Below are 14751 nucleotides of genomic sequence, written 5' to 3' on the forward strand. Positions count from 1 at the left end.
TGGGTATGTAAGCTTTATTAATAAAGCTCTGTATTTTATTTGACGCGTTCTTCGAATTATGAATTTGTAGATAAATTTTTAAAACTAGAAAATTTTTTATTGAGATAATCTGAATATATTATTTCAAACTCATCCGATTCTAAAAGAAGTAATTCATGATGGGTGTTACTAAGAAATATTTTTATTCGGATTCCCCCAATTTGTTATACTCCAAATTGACCGAAGGAGGTCAAAATGGGATGTTCCAGCTTGCCACCACCATCAATTTATTTTTATATAACTCGATCTTAATGTACAGAAATAAAAGAGATAGGACACTTGAGTTACAAAATCAGTGAAGAAGAGAGCACAACTTAGCTTCTTAAATATTAAAAGAACGACGAGTTCTAAGTGCCACACGTTGAAAATGTAGGCAACCAAGATGCACGAAAAGCATTAATACCGCTTTAGTAGAGAGTCCAAAAGAAAAGCTGCAAGGGGCTACAGTTAAGAATGGAATAACTAACAACTAAACAGTTTATATTCAAGTGCAAAATAGACCTTAAAAGACTTTGGGGGAGAAGCTTGAATCAATGCGGAAATTATAAACTTCACGATCGTAGTTAAAGAATGCTCATAAGTCATAAACGAGGCAAATTCAATTCTACTAGTGTGGTTAGGATAAGTTAAACGGTTGTAGGTTTAAGAAAAGACAGTCAGTTTTACCTCTGAAGTATATCTAGCTGAAAAATGGATTAATACTATTGCTTTGTTCTGGTACTTTTCTGCATAACTTGCTATCTAGACAGCAGCAGGAACACACAAAAACAACAGGGAAAAAAAGTTTAAAGAAATACAAACATTATTTATTCTCTGAAGAAATAATGAAATTAGAGAACGAACCTCTGACATATGTGTGTGGCCATACTCTCTGGCATGCTCTATTGACATTGCATTATCAACAAAAGTACTCTACAGAACCATTAAGAAGAGTTTTTTAGCATCAGTAATGAAAAGAATAATGTCAAGCTCCAACAAAAAAAGAAGCAAATTCACTAATAGCATTAATATCAGATGAATAAAAGGACATTTAAAATTAGTTTAAATGAGTAAATTAGTTACAACCAATAGCTTTCCTATGCCAATCAGTTAACTTTTCAATTAAGTTGTAAATATTTGAGAAATTCCAAATTGCATAATTTGAAATTACACCTATGCCCTGGCATGTACTTCTCATCACATCTGAAGAACAACTCCCTAGCCCTCTTCTCCAGTATCTCCTTCTCAGTAAGCTTCTTGAAATTATCCCCCCTGGTTCGAAAACGTTCTAGTAAACAGTCCTTGAAATCCCTCTAACTCCGAATGGGTTGCCTCATCCCGCCATTGGTACCATGTCAGTGTCTTCCCTTTTAAGCACAATCGTGCAGCTGTCAATTTCTCCTTATCTATCAACCCGTTGACTGCAAAGTATCGCTCCAACATGTAGATCTAGCCGTGCGTCCTTGCCCTCAAAGCTGGGCATCATCAGCTTTCTCACCTTTAGGTCACCCCCGTTTCCCCTGAATCCTCAATAGCCTCACATTCTTCGAAGAGGATGTGCTCCCCAATTGTCACGATCTTCCCTTCAACGATCATACACAAACCCTTCATCAAAATTCCCTCTTCTTCTTTCAAAATCAGCACCCCTTCTTTCATAGCCAATGCGCATCTCCTCCCTAGAAAGTGGTTCTAGAGGAGGCATTCCGTCTTCACCCTCCAAGATCTCCACTTCTGAATTTACCCTTCCCCTAAATGTGTTAGGGTTCCCACCTCTTACATGGCCGCCGATAGTTTCATTTGCTTCCGATGCCGCCGGATTGGTTTTGACTTCTAGCAATTTCTTCAACATATCTTTCACCACGGCGAGCTTTCCCTCCATCCTTTAATTAATGGATGCGGTCTGATTTTGAAAATAAAAAATCTTTTCCTCAAAATCTAATTTGAGTTGCCCAAGCTCTCCCACCAAGACTTCAACCTTATTTCCAACAATTGATATCCCTTAAATCGACGTGCTCTGATACCAATTTGATAGAAAACAATCCAAAATAATGGAAAATAGAACAGCAATTTTTGTCAAACCTATAGGAAAAATCAAGTAGAAAAAACTTGAAATTCAATAGCAGAGGGAAAAGAAACAACCCGATACAATGAATCTTCAATTCGAGAGGAAGATTCAACTCTCCAAATCTCTAGCCAAAGTCTAAAGTCCAAAACCAACACCAAGATCTCAAATTCAGATTTCAAAATTCAAGATAGTCCTAACCTTAGAAAGACAAAGCTAATTAAAGCAAAAGGACAAAAGTTTAATCCCTAAACAACCCCTAATTTGGAATTTCCCTTCAATACAATGCTTAATTATTGTGTGGGACCCATCTACTTAGCTGCCCCCTCTCTACATGTTCATAGATAGTTCTAGATTCTACTCTTTGAGATGTGTCTATCTTCTGGTCACTTACATTAATCAATGTTAACTACAATTGTGATGTTGGATCTAAATTTGCCCATGATGACGCACGACCTTATTAGCAAGCAACCTCTTAGATGAGAACCTAAGAACTGTGAGTGAGTATGGAAAAAGAAAGAAAAAGCTGAAAGAGTTCTGAGGAAAAAAACTAAAAAACCAAGGTCTTAAGAATACTCTAGTAGATCGATAATACCGAAAAAGATTTGAAATATGCCTCTACACTCTTTAATTAAAGGGATTTGAGGGCTATAGTGAAAACTACATAAAAAAATTAAAAAGTATATCATTAATCACAACTCATTGCTGATTGTACAGGACAAGGTTCATGACCTAATAGGTGTCCACGTGGTTCTCCATTCCTAGCATGATCCTCAGTTTCAAGGCAAGTTGTTGCAAGTGAGTCAGTTGTGAGTCCTTTGTGCGTGCTAGCAAATTTCTAGGTGCAGCTCTTAAACCATAAAGTGCGAAGGGCAAATTCTCTTGATTCATGATAACTGCAGGCTTAGAGTTAGCCAAGCCCAGAAGATCAAGCATTCAAGCTTTTTACCTCTTGAGAGGTTCATTCCCCATAGCCATTTTGGATGGCTTTAGCGGAAACTTGCTGATCTAAGCACGGCCAAGTAACGTTGGGAGGTTGATCCCTGCCGAGGATGAGAGTCCTTAAAAACTTGGATGGATCTCTACAATTCCATATAACTTCTGTCGAGGATAACTCTTCAACTTGCTAGACCTGGGTGAGTCACATTCCTTAGCTCACGCGTACCTGAGGAGAACGAGGATATTGCTTCGACCAAACTCTTATCAATAGAACCTATTAGGTCCGAGTTCTTCTATATGAACCTATTAGGCATATAAAAGACGTTAATTAGCATATACAAGTATGCAACCATGATAAGCATAGCTTAGTATCATATGCATGGAATGTTATCGTTACAACTTACATTCCCAACCTTGCATCATATCTACACTTAAGTTTGACAAATCAAAATTTTATGCATGAAGGATTTCCTTTTTACAAGATGTATCCATGCTTCTTTTACCATTCAACAATTGGAATTTAAACCTGATATCCTTAAAATGATACACTTACCATGCAACAAAGTAGAAAGATATGCAATCTAGTAGATATAAATAAGAGAAGAAACCAATAGTGGAAAGAAAGTAACAATGATCATCTAAAGCAGATTGTATAGGATGCTCTTGACAACGTCATCAAAATCAGTTGATTACTCGAGAGATGTAATATATTGGAAAATCTGAGCAGCTGAATGGACTGCATAAAACCATACAAGGTGTCATGAACTTAAGTGAGAAACTCATATGCACATATAGTTGAAGAAAAATACCGTAGAAAATATCATCAATGAGCACAAGTTAAAAAAAAACATGCACCTCCATGACAAGAATCCGAGCTTTTAGAACATCAGCATTATTTGGGTCGACAACAAAATCTGACATTGTGTCACCTGTAAAGGCAATCTCAGGTGATGTCACTGTGTAAGTGACCTGCGAAAAAAGAATAACAAAAAAAAGCTCCAAAAATGTTAAAAAATAACTTCAAAATCATTTTTTTAAGAAAATAGGTAAGTTTTTCCCAAGAAAGACCTCAACACCAGATAACCGTAAGGACTTGATTTCGTGTCCTGAAAGAGTCATATATTCCTGCTTAAGTTTCTGTTTAACAGAATAAATAATATACCCCTGCCAATGTTTGAAGAGGAGAAAATGTTGATGAACAATACCTATAAAAATTTTCTTTCCCATTTCTATTAGAGACAGTTGAAAGTTATAAATTTGAATTGGTCATACCTGGCTAGGTATCACATGGTAAGTCCTAAACGCTTTCACTTTAAGATCCTTCCTTATCTGAAACTCATCTCCTACACATTAAAGCATATTAAGTACTTTCTTTTATCAGCTCAGCTAATAAGAATTGACGATAACAAAAAAAAAATCTCAACATCAAAGTATGACACTATCTTGACATTGATGCTCGACGCTACCAATTTTTACACTCACAACTTGACAGCTCATCTTGTCCAACGTCATCTTAACATCGACGACCAACACCCTCTCAACACTGACGGCCAACACCCTCTCAACATCGACAACAAATGCCCTCTTGACATCGACGCCGGATACTTACTGCATAAAATCGATACCTGTCTCTCAACAACATTGTGTCTCGTCTCTCGATGCCTAAATTATTTTTAATATTATACTTATTTAATTTTTATACACTATTTTTAAAATATAAAAATTATAATATTGTGTTCAACCCGTGTCCGTGTCCTATATTTTTGGCATGTCTGTGTTCGTGTTGTTCCATGTTTGTGCATCATAGATTATGATCAAAATAATAATTTAGTCAAATCATAATAAATTGTTAAAAGCATCATTATTAATAAATCAACATTTGATTGCTACTTTACCTTAAAAGTGCTATAGATTTGTTAATAATCATCATTGCAAGTAAAATAAGTAGCATGGTACTATCACCAAATCTTATTTCCTATGTTTTCTTTTCTCATTAACATGGAAAGAAAAATGCAATTCATGAAAAAAATTTACTAACAACTAAAGTGTGATAAAAATCTAGCAGCACTTCCAACGCATGCACAACCAAAATTTTCCAAAAATCAATTAACTTATTTCCAATGAATATTCTCATAGAAATTGTTAGATTATTTTTTTAAGTCCATCCCTTCATCCCATTCAAAACTTACAGGCTCTAGAGCCCATTCGCTCTATGACCATGTTGTCACAATTTGGGTCCATTTTTGGTCGGATTTTTTTATTTTTCCCTCGATCTAAGGAATTCTACATTAGATTTGTTTAAAATATTATTTAGTACATTTATATTTTTATATATATTTGAATATTTATGTATCAATATGTTATCATGGTTATCGAAAAAATTGTTAACTTATATAAATGCAACGTATACATAAACATCGAAGCCATAGATTGTGGATAATAGAATTTTACTTATGTGTCATAGTTTAACATATGAATTCGTCAAGAGAGTTGAATATATGGTTTACATAGTTTCTTAAAAGCTTTCATTTTTATTGGAAGGAAAATTTAAATGTCTATGCTTTAAAAACAAAATTCAAGTGTAACTCATGTCTAATGATTATATTTGATTTATATCATATAGAATTTCATCGATATAACTGGTTCGACACATCACATGGAGAGTACAAGCCACCTACCGATTCTCAATGTAATGCTTTCACAAGATCTACAGCAATAAATAAAGGAAATAATATGATATACGAAGAGATATCCTTTGATGCGACCGACCTATAATTTAGAAAACCTACAAAAGAACCACTTAACATTGAAGCCTAAATTTTGTATGAATTATTATTACGTGCTGCTCAACAATCATTACATGATAGTTGCACCACTTACTCTGAGTTATCAGCCAAAATTAGGTTGATTAGTATTAAAAATAGAGTGTGTTGTACCGCAGAAATATTTCAACTAATTTGTTTTACTAATGAAGGAAACTAATCAAACAATCAACTTAGTTCCAGCTGACAAATACCTAATAGAGTATAATTTAGAAAGCAATAACATGTTATATTACAAAGATGACTTAGCAAAAACAGCATGTAGGCATTGTAATACATCTCAATTCAAACCGCAAAATGGGAAGCAATGAAAGCAGAAAAATGTCGCATATACTACGTTATTTTATATATTCATCATATGTTTCTTCAAAGACTTTATGCCATGAGCTTTGTTGTTCAAATGAGATAGTATCACAAAAGAATTTCAAAACAAGGAGTTCCAGTTCATCCATCTAATGTTAAAGCTTGAAAGCTTCGATCGTATGCATCAATAATTTGCAGTTGAAACATTAAATATTAGACTAAAACTATGCGTTGATGATTTTAATCCACATAGTCAGACTGTTTCATCATGTTCATGCCGGCTTGTAGAACTTACACTATATAAACTTTCACCATAAATGTGCATGACTAAATCATACATTTTTCTCACACTCATCATATCTAGATTGTATAATTCAAAAGCTAAAATTGATGTGTACTTACAACCACTAATTGATAACCTAAAGATTTTATGGTAAACATGTACTAAAGTATAATATTTTAAGTTTTTTAAAAAAAAACTTTCAGATGAAAGCGGGCATTATTGTGGGCGATTCATGATTTTATAGCAAATGGGATGTTATAAGGCCGAAACACTGCAGGAAAAGTTAGTTTGCTCATACTACAAGAAATTAAATAAAATATTCATACTAAAATATGGAAGAATTTTTTGTTTGAATGAAATTTTATGTTATGTGATGATCAAGCATTTAGAAGAAATAAAGATGCTTCCTTAAAGAATAGAATATTAAAATCAATGTCGCCATCAAAATTGAGTGGGGTTCACCTACGAGAAGAGGTGAGGATTTTACAAAAAATTATCAATCCACCAATGTTATCAAATTGTAGACTTCGGTTTATGGAGTTAGTATCAACATGATGAAGAAGAGCATTTTTTTTATTTAAGCTACCAGAGAAAATACTTGATATGACACAATTTATAAATTATGTACATTGAAAAAAACTTCTTCAACAACATATTAAACACCATGATGAATATAAAGGTAAAAATAAAGGATAATTTGAAGGCATAAAGGGACTTAACAAAATACTACTAGAAAAGACATCTGGAGCTTCAACAAAGAGTTAATAGTAATATGTTAAAGCCAAAAGTCGAGTATCCTCTCAAGTTAGATCAAAGAAGAGCAGTGTATGAATAGGTCCAATCCTTGAAAATGTCAGGTGTACATGCCTCAAATTTACATAGACTTATTGATATAAAATCAGAATAGTTATTCATAATGAAGAGTTACAATGGACCATATTTTCATGGAGTGAATGATGCCTACTGTGTTTAGATATTTACTGATATAATATTTGTGGGCTCCGAAAATTCGGCCCCGGCCTCCGCCCGACTATTGTTTTTTTATTCGGCGCGGGAGTTTTAACGGAATAAAGTTCTGGGGTAAATTTTGGAAGGCAGATGGGTTGGTAGATAAGACATTACCCAGAGATTTCGCCCTCATTTTGCGAGGACTTTATGATCTGAGTTCTGGTTTCCTATAGGCGCAAGCCCCTATAGTTAATTACCCCTCCCGATAACGAGAGAGAACTTTTGATTAAGGCTAGTCGTCAATCAGATACATAGAGATACGTGTTATCTGGCATATAGTAGCAGCATGGGCTTGAAAATTGAAGAGTTGGGTTTGGATTGGAATTTTGGTTGGAAGATTTGGAGATATGATATTAAAAATAGAATTTTTCACCATCTTGCACTTAAAGCGGATGGTGGGGGAATGGATGATAGACCCGATCAAGATCCCATGGTTCCGTCGTCCCGGACCATCGTGCTCTCTGGTCTACTTAGTCAGAGGAGGTAGTCGACCCAACCTGACAGAAGGATCCTTGTCGGCAGCCATGGGTTGCTTCGTCCAAGGGAACCTTGTAGACCTGGGGTGAATATTTGTCTAAGGGGACAAATTTAAATTCACCTTAGCTAACTAAGGGCTTTGTGCCCTATCGATCATACCATATTGATTCATATCTCAAGGATTTGATGCCACTAAGGAACGTGTTGGCTTTAGCCATAACCGGTATTTCATGGTGCCATTTGGCAGCAAAACCACTCAGTTCAAAGGGCCCCGGGTCATAACCGTTTATCCTGCGGTGCCATTTGGTGGCAAAACCGTCGGTTAGAGGACACGTACCACATCCTTACTGGCAGGAGATTGTTTGAGAATGGACCCTAGTGATATTTTTGAATAGGCATTTAGCTCAGTGTGAGCTGAAGTAAATTTTAATTTATCCACCCAGCAAATTGTTGCGAAGTGGTGGATGGATTTTGCTTTAAATCGTTGGTGATTGAATCTTTAATTTTAAATATTTTGGAATTTGGGATTTGTTGGATTTTGGACTTTGTGGAGTTTTAAATTTTGAATGGACTTTTGGGAGGCATTTAAAATATTGTAGTTAACCCCTTTGGTTGAGATTCGCATTCAACACGGCCATCATCGAGGTGTGTGAGGTCATTTCCATTTGTTGATTGAACCTTGTCGACTCGGCTGAGCTGTTGACCGAGGATCGAGTTTCTCGTAGGCTTTGTTCCTTTGTTTGTGAATTTTCTTTATTAAAGGCATTGACGGTTTAATATGAATGAATAAAATAAATATTATGGTCGACTTTGTGACCATATATTTATCCGATGTATTGAACCATGTCTACTCCTATTTACATGCTTAGGAGGATCGAGTTTCGTAGGCTTCGTACCTTTGTTAGTGAATTCTTTTGATTATAGGCCTTGAAGACTGGATATGAATGTATTAAAACAAATACACCGGTCGCCACAACCGGTATTTGTTTGATGGTTCGAACTCTGTCAACTTCTATTAATCCTTATAGACGGATTGAGCTCGAACTTGAATTCACTTATTGACCCGCGCAGCATCCCTAGAGGTCATGTATGTACCAATAACACGCTCGCCGGTGCCCATGCGGGTGTTTTGTCACATTTACCCCTTGTGTACCTATGTGTATACATATTACAATGCATGTGCATAAGTATTTTGAAATATTTAAAGTTGTGCAGGTAATTTCCATTTGAATACACAATATTTCATTTAAGAGCTTATACACGCCTTCTGTCCGCTAGTATGAGTGTTGCGGGTCCGGTGGCAATATTCTGGATCTCATGAGGCACCTCATCGTCTTGATGTTGATTCCCCTTTCTCGTTCACAAAGGAAGGTCTTGTGGACTTTGAAATCAATGATTGTTGTCTTGAAAAGAACTCCTTTTGAGATTATCAATGTAGTAGACTTGTCATTTCCGGTGTTTGTGGACACCATAATTGTTTTCTTCTTAAGAAGAAACTTTGGAACACTAGAAAGTTTAGTTCTGATTTGTTCAAACATTTCTTCCCTTCTGCCAGGGGGTGTCCTTTTTCGTACATCGAGTTTTCTTCATACCCGACATGCTTTGCAGCACCTCAATCACCTCTACCGTGGGTGATATCTATACTTGTGTCCCCAATGGTTCATTGTGCCTACGATACACCCACTGTTGGTATCCACAAGCGGCTCGTATTTTGTTTGTAGGGACCCGTTGTATCCACTATAACCTCCTGGAGGTGTTCGTAGAAGATCCACTGTTCCTACATCATATCCACCCTTTCACCAATCTCGGGTGGTTTGATAATTGTACTTGTTTGTAAGGACAGGTCTTCTACTATCAATTGACAATATTGTCATCCCAATCTACAGGCATTGTAGGGATTGTCATAGGAGATTCCAATAGTGCATGTAGGAGGGACACCCATGCATTTCATTCTTACAGGTACGATGCACCCGATCTCGTAGAGATTATTGTAAGAGTCCACTACATTCTTTATTTGCATGCATTGAGGTCTCGTAGTGTGCCTTAGTCACATTTGTTTACTAAGATCAATTTATTTAATCTGACATTGAGTCACTATTGACCGCACAAATGTTCTTGTAGTTTGAGTTCCCTCGTGTGTGATTCAAGCTTTGTTCCTTGTATGTGTTTGAATTCAAGTTCAGTTTCATTCAGATTTGAGTTTAAACTCAGTATGAATCTTCTACATTCGTTCAAGTCTTCTACTATCATATTGAGTTCATCCGGATTTGAATATAATGCTTGCAAATCCAACTTTCACTTGGCGTTGTACAGTTCAAGTTCATATTTAAGTCCTTGTAGTCTTGTTGAGTTCAGTCAAGTTCAAGTCTCTTTGTATATGATTCGAGTTTGAGTTTAGTGCATAAGTTCAAGTGATCTTGTTCAATTCATTTCATTTCCAAATTGAGTTCAAGTTTTCTTTCAAGTCTGAGTTAGGTCCTTATTTTATGTTGAATTCCAAATTCTTATTGTATTTTGTTCAAGTTTGAATTTAATTCATTTAAGCTCATTTTCATAGGTCCCCTGCTCGTGTTCGATCAAGTTCAAAGGTCCACAAGTCCACAATTCATGTTCATTTGAGTCCTAAATCAGGTCTGAGTATAGTCATGTTTCACCTGAAATTTCGACAGCCTCTCGGCGTCTCTCCCGCTTAGGAGAAAACTACGAGAAACTGGGCCTTCCCACCACGAGCAATAAAGTCATGTATGGTAGGTGTCCTCGGATGAGGACACCGCGGCCGTGATCTTTCTTCCCACCACTTGCAATAAAGGCCTATATGGGGTCTTCGGTACCTGTTTAAAAATGCAGTTTGCTTTCCCCGCGCTCGGGGGTACTTATGAGTGATCCCGCGTCGCCGTAGGTGCCGCACCGGGGTCCCATCCCACTACGCGTAATAAAGGCGTGTATAGGCGATTTTTCGGTGCGCCACGAACGCTAAAGTAGAGTTTAAGTGATTGCCCGCCTCGTCGTAGGCGTCAGACCGGGGTCCCATCCCACCACGCATAATAAAGGCGTGTATAGGCAGTTTTCCAGTCCTCCGCATACAACGAAAGCGAGAATCTGAGTTTAGAAAATCCATACCTTCGCGAGATTGTCGGCAATGGAAGCTCATGGATCGAGGCGGGAGATATAAATAGGGATGATGTATTGTTGAAATGGTAAGAGAAAAAAATATATTCTTCTACTTCCATCAATATCTCTTCATCTCTTCATTTCTCCAACAAATGGTATCAGAGCAGCTTCAATCTATGGGAACGATTACAGGCTCAATTTCTTCTCCATCATATCCAATATTCACCGGTGAAAACTACGACTACTAGAGTGTGAAGATGATGTTGACCCCTACACCTTAAACAACACGCAAAAGAAAAAAAGCGGTGGATTGAGCCGCGCACGGGTTGATACAACACATTATTTAAAGGGTCAAATGACCTCCGATTGCCAAATGGTTGGCGTCGTTGCGATCAGGACGTCGAATTCTGCTAGGTCGAGACCCCTCGCAATTGAATCGAACAAGATCAGTCAAAAGGGACGACCGACACCCGAAATTAAAGTGCAAGACTGATCAAACGATCCCAGATCGACGAACAGACTCCATCGTTGCATCTGAAATGTTGCCAACCTATGAAAATTATATTTTGTTTATTCCATTTGGAGTATCTAGATTGGTAGCGCAAATCCCAATGTAATGCAAAGATGTGCATATCGAGGAAACGAGGCCTCGAAGATGCTCGGATGACATTCGATCGACAAACGGGCAGCGCCATTGCGTCTGGAACGTCGTCTACATTCAGAATATATATTTCATTTAATGAATTTGGATCATCCGAGATGGTGGCGAATTTCTATGCAATTCAAATATGATATAAAGGCCTGCATTACGACGGAAATAAGGCCTCGAAAATGCTCGAATGACATCTAATCGACAAATGGGAAGCCCCATTGCGTCCGAAACGTCGTCGACATTCAGAATACACATTTTATTTAATAAATTTGTATCATCTGAGATGGTGGCAAATTTCTAAGCAATTCAAATATGATATAAAGGCCTGTGTTACGACGGAAATAAGGCCTCGAAGATGCTCGGACGACGTTCGATCGACAAACGGACAGCGCCATTACGTTCGGAACGACGTCGACATTCAGGATATACATTTTATTTAATAAATTTGAATCATCCGAGATGGTGGTGAATTTTTAGGTGATGCAAATATGATATAAAGGCCTGCGTTATGACGGAAACGAGGCCTCGAAGACACTCGGACGACGTCCGATCGACAAACGGACAATGCCATTGTGTCCGAAACATCGTCTTCATTAAGAATCTATATTTTATTCGATCAAATTGGATTGTTTGAGGTGGTGTCGCAAATTTTAAAGGTGATCCAAATTTGATGCGAAGGCACACACTACGAGGGAAATTAGCTTCGTCGGTGACGAAACGTCGTTGGGTCGACAAACGGATAGTGCCATTGCGTCCGGAACGTCATCGGCATTGAGAATCTACATTTTGTTTGATCAAATTGGATCATTTTAAGTGGTGTCGCAAATTTCGAAAGCGATTCAAATATGATGCGAAGGCGCGCATTATGAGAGAAATTAGCCTCATCGGTGGCAAAATGACGTCTGATCACAAAACGAACAGTGCCATTATGTCCGGAACATCGTTGACATTAAGAAAATATATTTTTTTTATCAACTTGGATTGTTCGAGGTGGTGGCACAAATTCCGAAATTATTCAAATAAGACAATACGTATTTCAATAAAGATCAAGCCTCGACGATGTTTAGACGATGTCCGATCGTGAAACGGACTGCGTCATTGTGACCGGGACATCAGCAATACCCTAAATGCACTATCAATTTGTCCAATTATGATTGTTCGGCAAGATCGACACGTACTACGAGATGAAATACACACAAATATCGAGGAAAAATATGCAAATCAAGATCAAATGTCATTCTGATTAATCATAATATTGATAATAATATTTTATCATTAAATATTATTATTAATCTGATAGAAATCAAAAGTCAAATTATGATAAATCAAATCGGATTTAAATGTCATTAATGCAAACCTCGTATCTCTTCAGATTTTCTGCTCTGAATCCTGTCAAAACTCCTGAAAATCCGTTGAAATGAACCTTAGACAGATGCCTCGCTTCTTACAATACAGCCCTTGTCATTGAAATAAGGTGTAAGATGAGTTCTTCAGCTTTTTGGGTCTCCCACTTCATGCAAGCCATTCGTTTAAACTCCACAGAGCCAAGCCTTCTCCAACTACGTCCCAGCTGCAGCAACCGTGCAAAGATCCACTTTCTCTGATCTTTGCTCTTCCGAACTCCTCTTCCACTACTGTAGCCGATCTACTCACTTCCTCTACATCAAAAACGAGCTCCAGCTACCTATTTGCAACCTTCAATCCCTACCAGCCTTCAAGCCCCTGCAGACCGCATTCCATCTCTTCAAGATCCGAATCCCATCCCTCTGTCTTTAGCCGAATACTTCCTCCAAGGCCTGATTCTGAGCCGATCTTCCTCTTCACACCAAGTTCGAGCCTCCGCTGGAAGAATAAAGCAGCAGGCCCGTCCAGCTTCCCTTCTTTTGAGCCCGTCGTTCCTGATGTTTCGCAAGTTCAGTCCTGAGCCCATCAATTGGAATGCTTGGATGATTCGCATGATGGCAGAAAGCCTTCTCCAATGCAAACAACAAGTGCTCTGATCTAAAGCAAATGTTGTCGAGCCCTTGCGAGCATTGATACTCGGTGCCCTTTTGGAGAATGCTCAACATCTCGCTCAGCCGTATGGCAGATTGCATCAACAGGCTGAAGCTCAGACAATTAAAGTTTCAAATCGTAGGGCAAAAACAAAGCAAGTCCCTGGTAATGTTGATAATATTTCAAAGTTGGAAGTTATTGAAACTAGACTAGAAGATTTGAAATCAAACATGGAGGTCCTTGGCAAGGAACCAGCATCAACTATGCTTTCTGTAGAAGTTCAACAACAGAAGCACCATCATCAGCAATACATTAACTCATCAACAAAATTTCACTGTCAGGAAGAAATGAGCAGTTGGATTGAGCCTCCATTTTGCCTCAACTCCTTCAACCAAGGCTACAGCAAAGTACTCACTCCAAGCCAACTCCACCATCCAAAAACTACCTACATGCTTCTCTAATCCACACAGCAGCCCATTAAAGTTCACTGAACATATATCCAACAATCCTTCTCCACTTCATTTCTCAACCAATTCAACCCACGTCAAATCTAGCCCATAGCTATACTTCAATTCCCCCCATCCAAACAGCATATCAATAATCCAAGGTGACCTTCCTGTAGCCCTTTATGTTTCTTAAGTTATTGCCATACCTATTGATATTAAGTAAGTTATCAGTATTGTTATTGTTATTAAATATTACTGTTATTAACAGTTTTCTTTTTAATAATGCTACTTCCCTTTGAATTCTTATTTGTAATATGGCGACGGCAATGTAAAAAAAAAATAGAGATGTGTGGAGTTTAAAAAAAAAAGAGAGAGAGAAAAAAAAAAAGATGATTTCTCCAAGAAAAAAAAAAGAAAAAAAAAAGAAAAAAAAAAGAGAAGAGATTTCAAAAGAAAGAAAATGGTTCTTTTATCGATGCTTGCAACGGGCCGACAAGCCCCCGAGGCGCTCACGTAGCGTTTAGGGTGGGAAACCGATGCGATGCTCGCGACGATTTAAGAATCCCTCTTCAAAGCCTGCAACGAACCGGCAAACCCCCGAGGCGCTCATGTAACGTTTAGGGTGGGAAACCGGT

At 37.7% G+C, this 14751-nt stretch overlaps 1 protein-coding gene across 1 annotated transcript in view; it reads right to left on the bottom strand.

Moving 5' to 3' along the window:
* Positions 1–327: 327 nt before the first annotated feature.
* The window catches only part of LOC110096011 (tRNase Z TRZ1-like), a 25983-nt gene continuing 11559 nt past the window's right edge, over positions 328–14751 (bottom strand). Inside the window, exons 3-9 of the mRNA XM_028698804.1 lie at positions 13384–13573; positions 13033–13076; positions 4292–4362; positions 4088–4183; positions 3875–3988; positions 883–951; positions 328–780 (exon numbers count right to left, since the gene is read on the bottom strand). Coding sequence (XP_028554637.1) covers positions 682–780; positions 883–951; positions 3875–3988; positions 4088–4183; positions 4292–4362; positions 13033–13076; positions 13384–13573 — 683 coding nt within the window. The 3' untranslated portion in view covers positions 328–681. The remainder of the gene's footprint in view (positions 781–882; positions 952–3874; positions 3989–4087; positions 4184–4291; positions 4363–13032; positions 13077–13383; positions 13574–14751) is intronic.

This window comes from Dendrobium catenatum, unplaced genomic scaffold, assembly GCF_001605985.2.
Source record: "Dendrobium catenatum unplaced genomic scaffold, ASM160598v2 fragScaff_scaffold_133, whole genome shotgun sequence".
Classification (NCBI taxonomy): Eukaryota; Viridiplantae; Streptophyta; class Magnoliopsida; order Asparagales; family Orchidaceae; genus Dendrobium; species Dendrobium catenatum.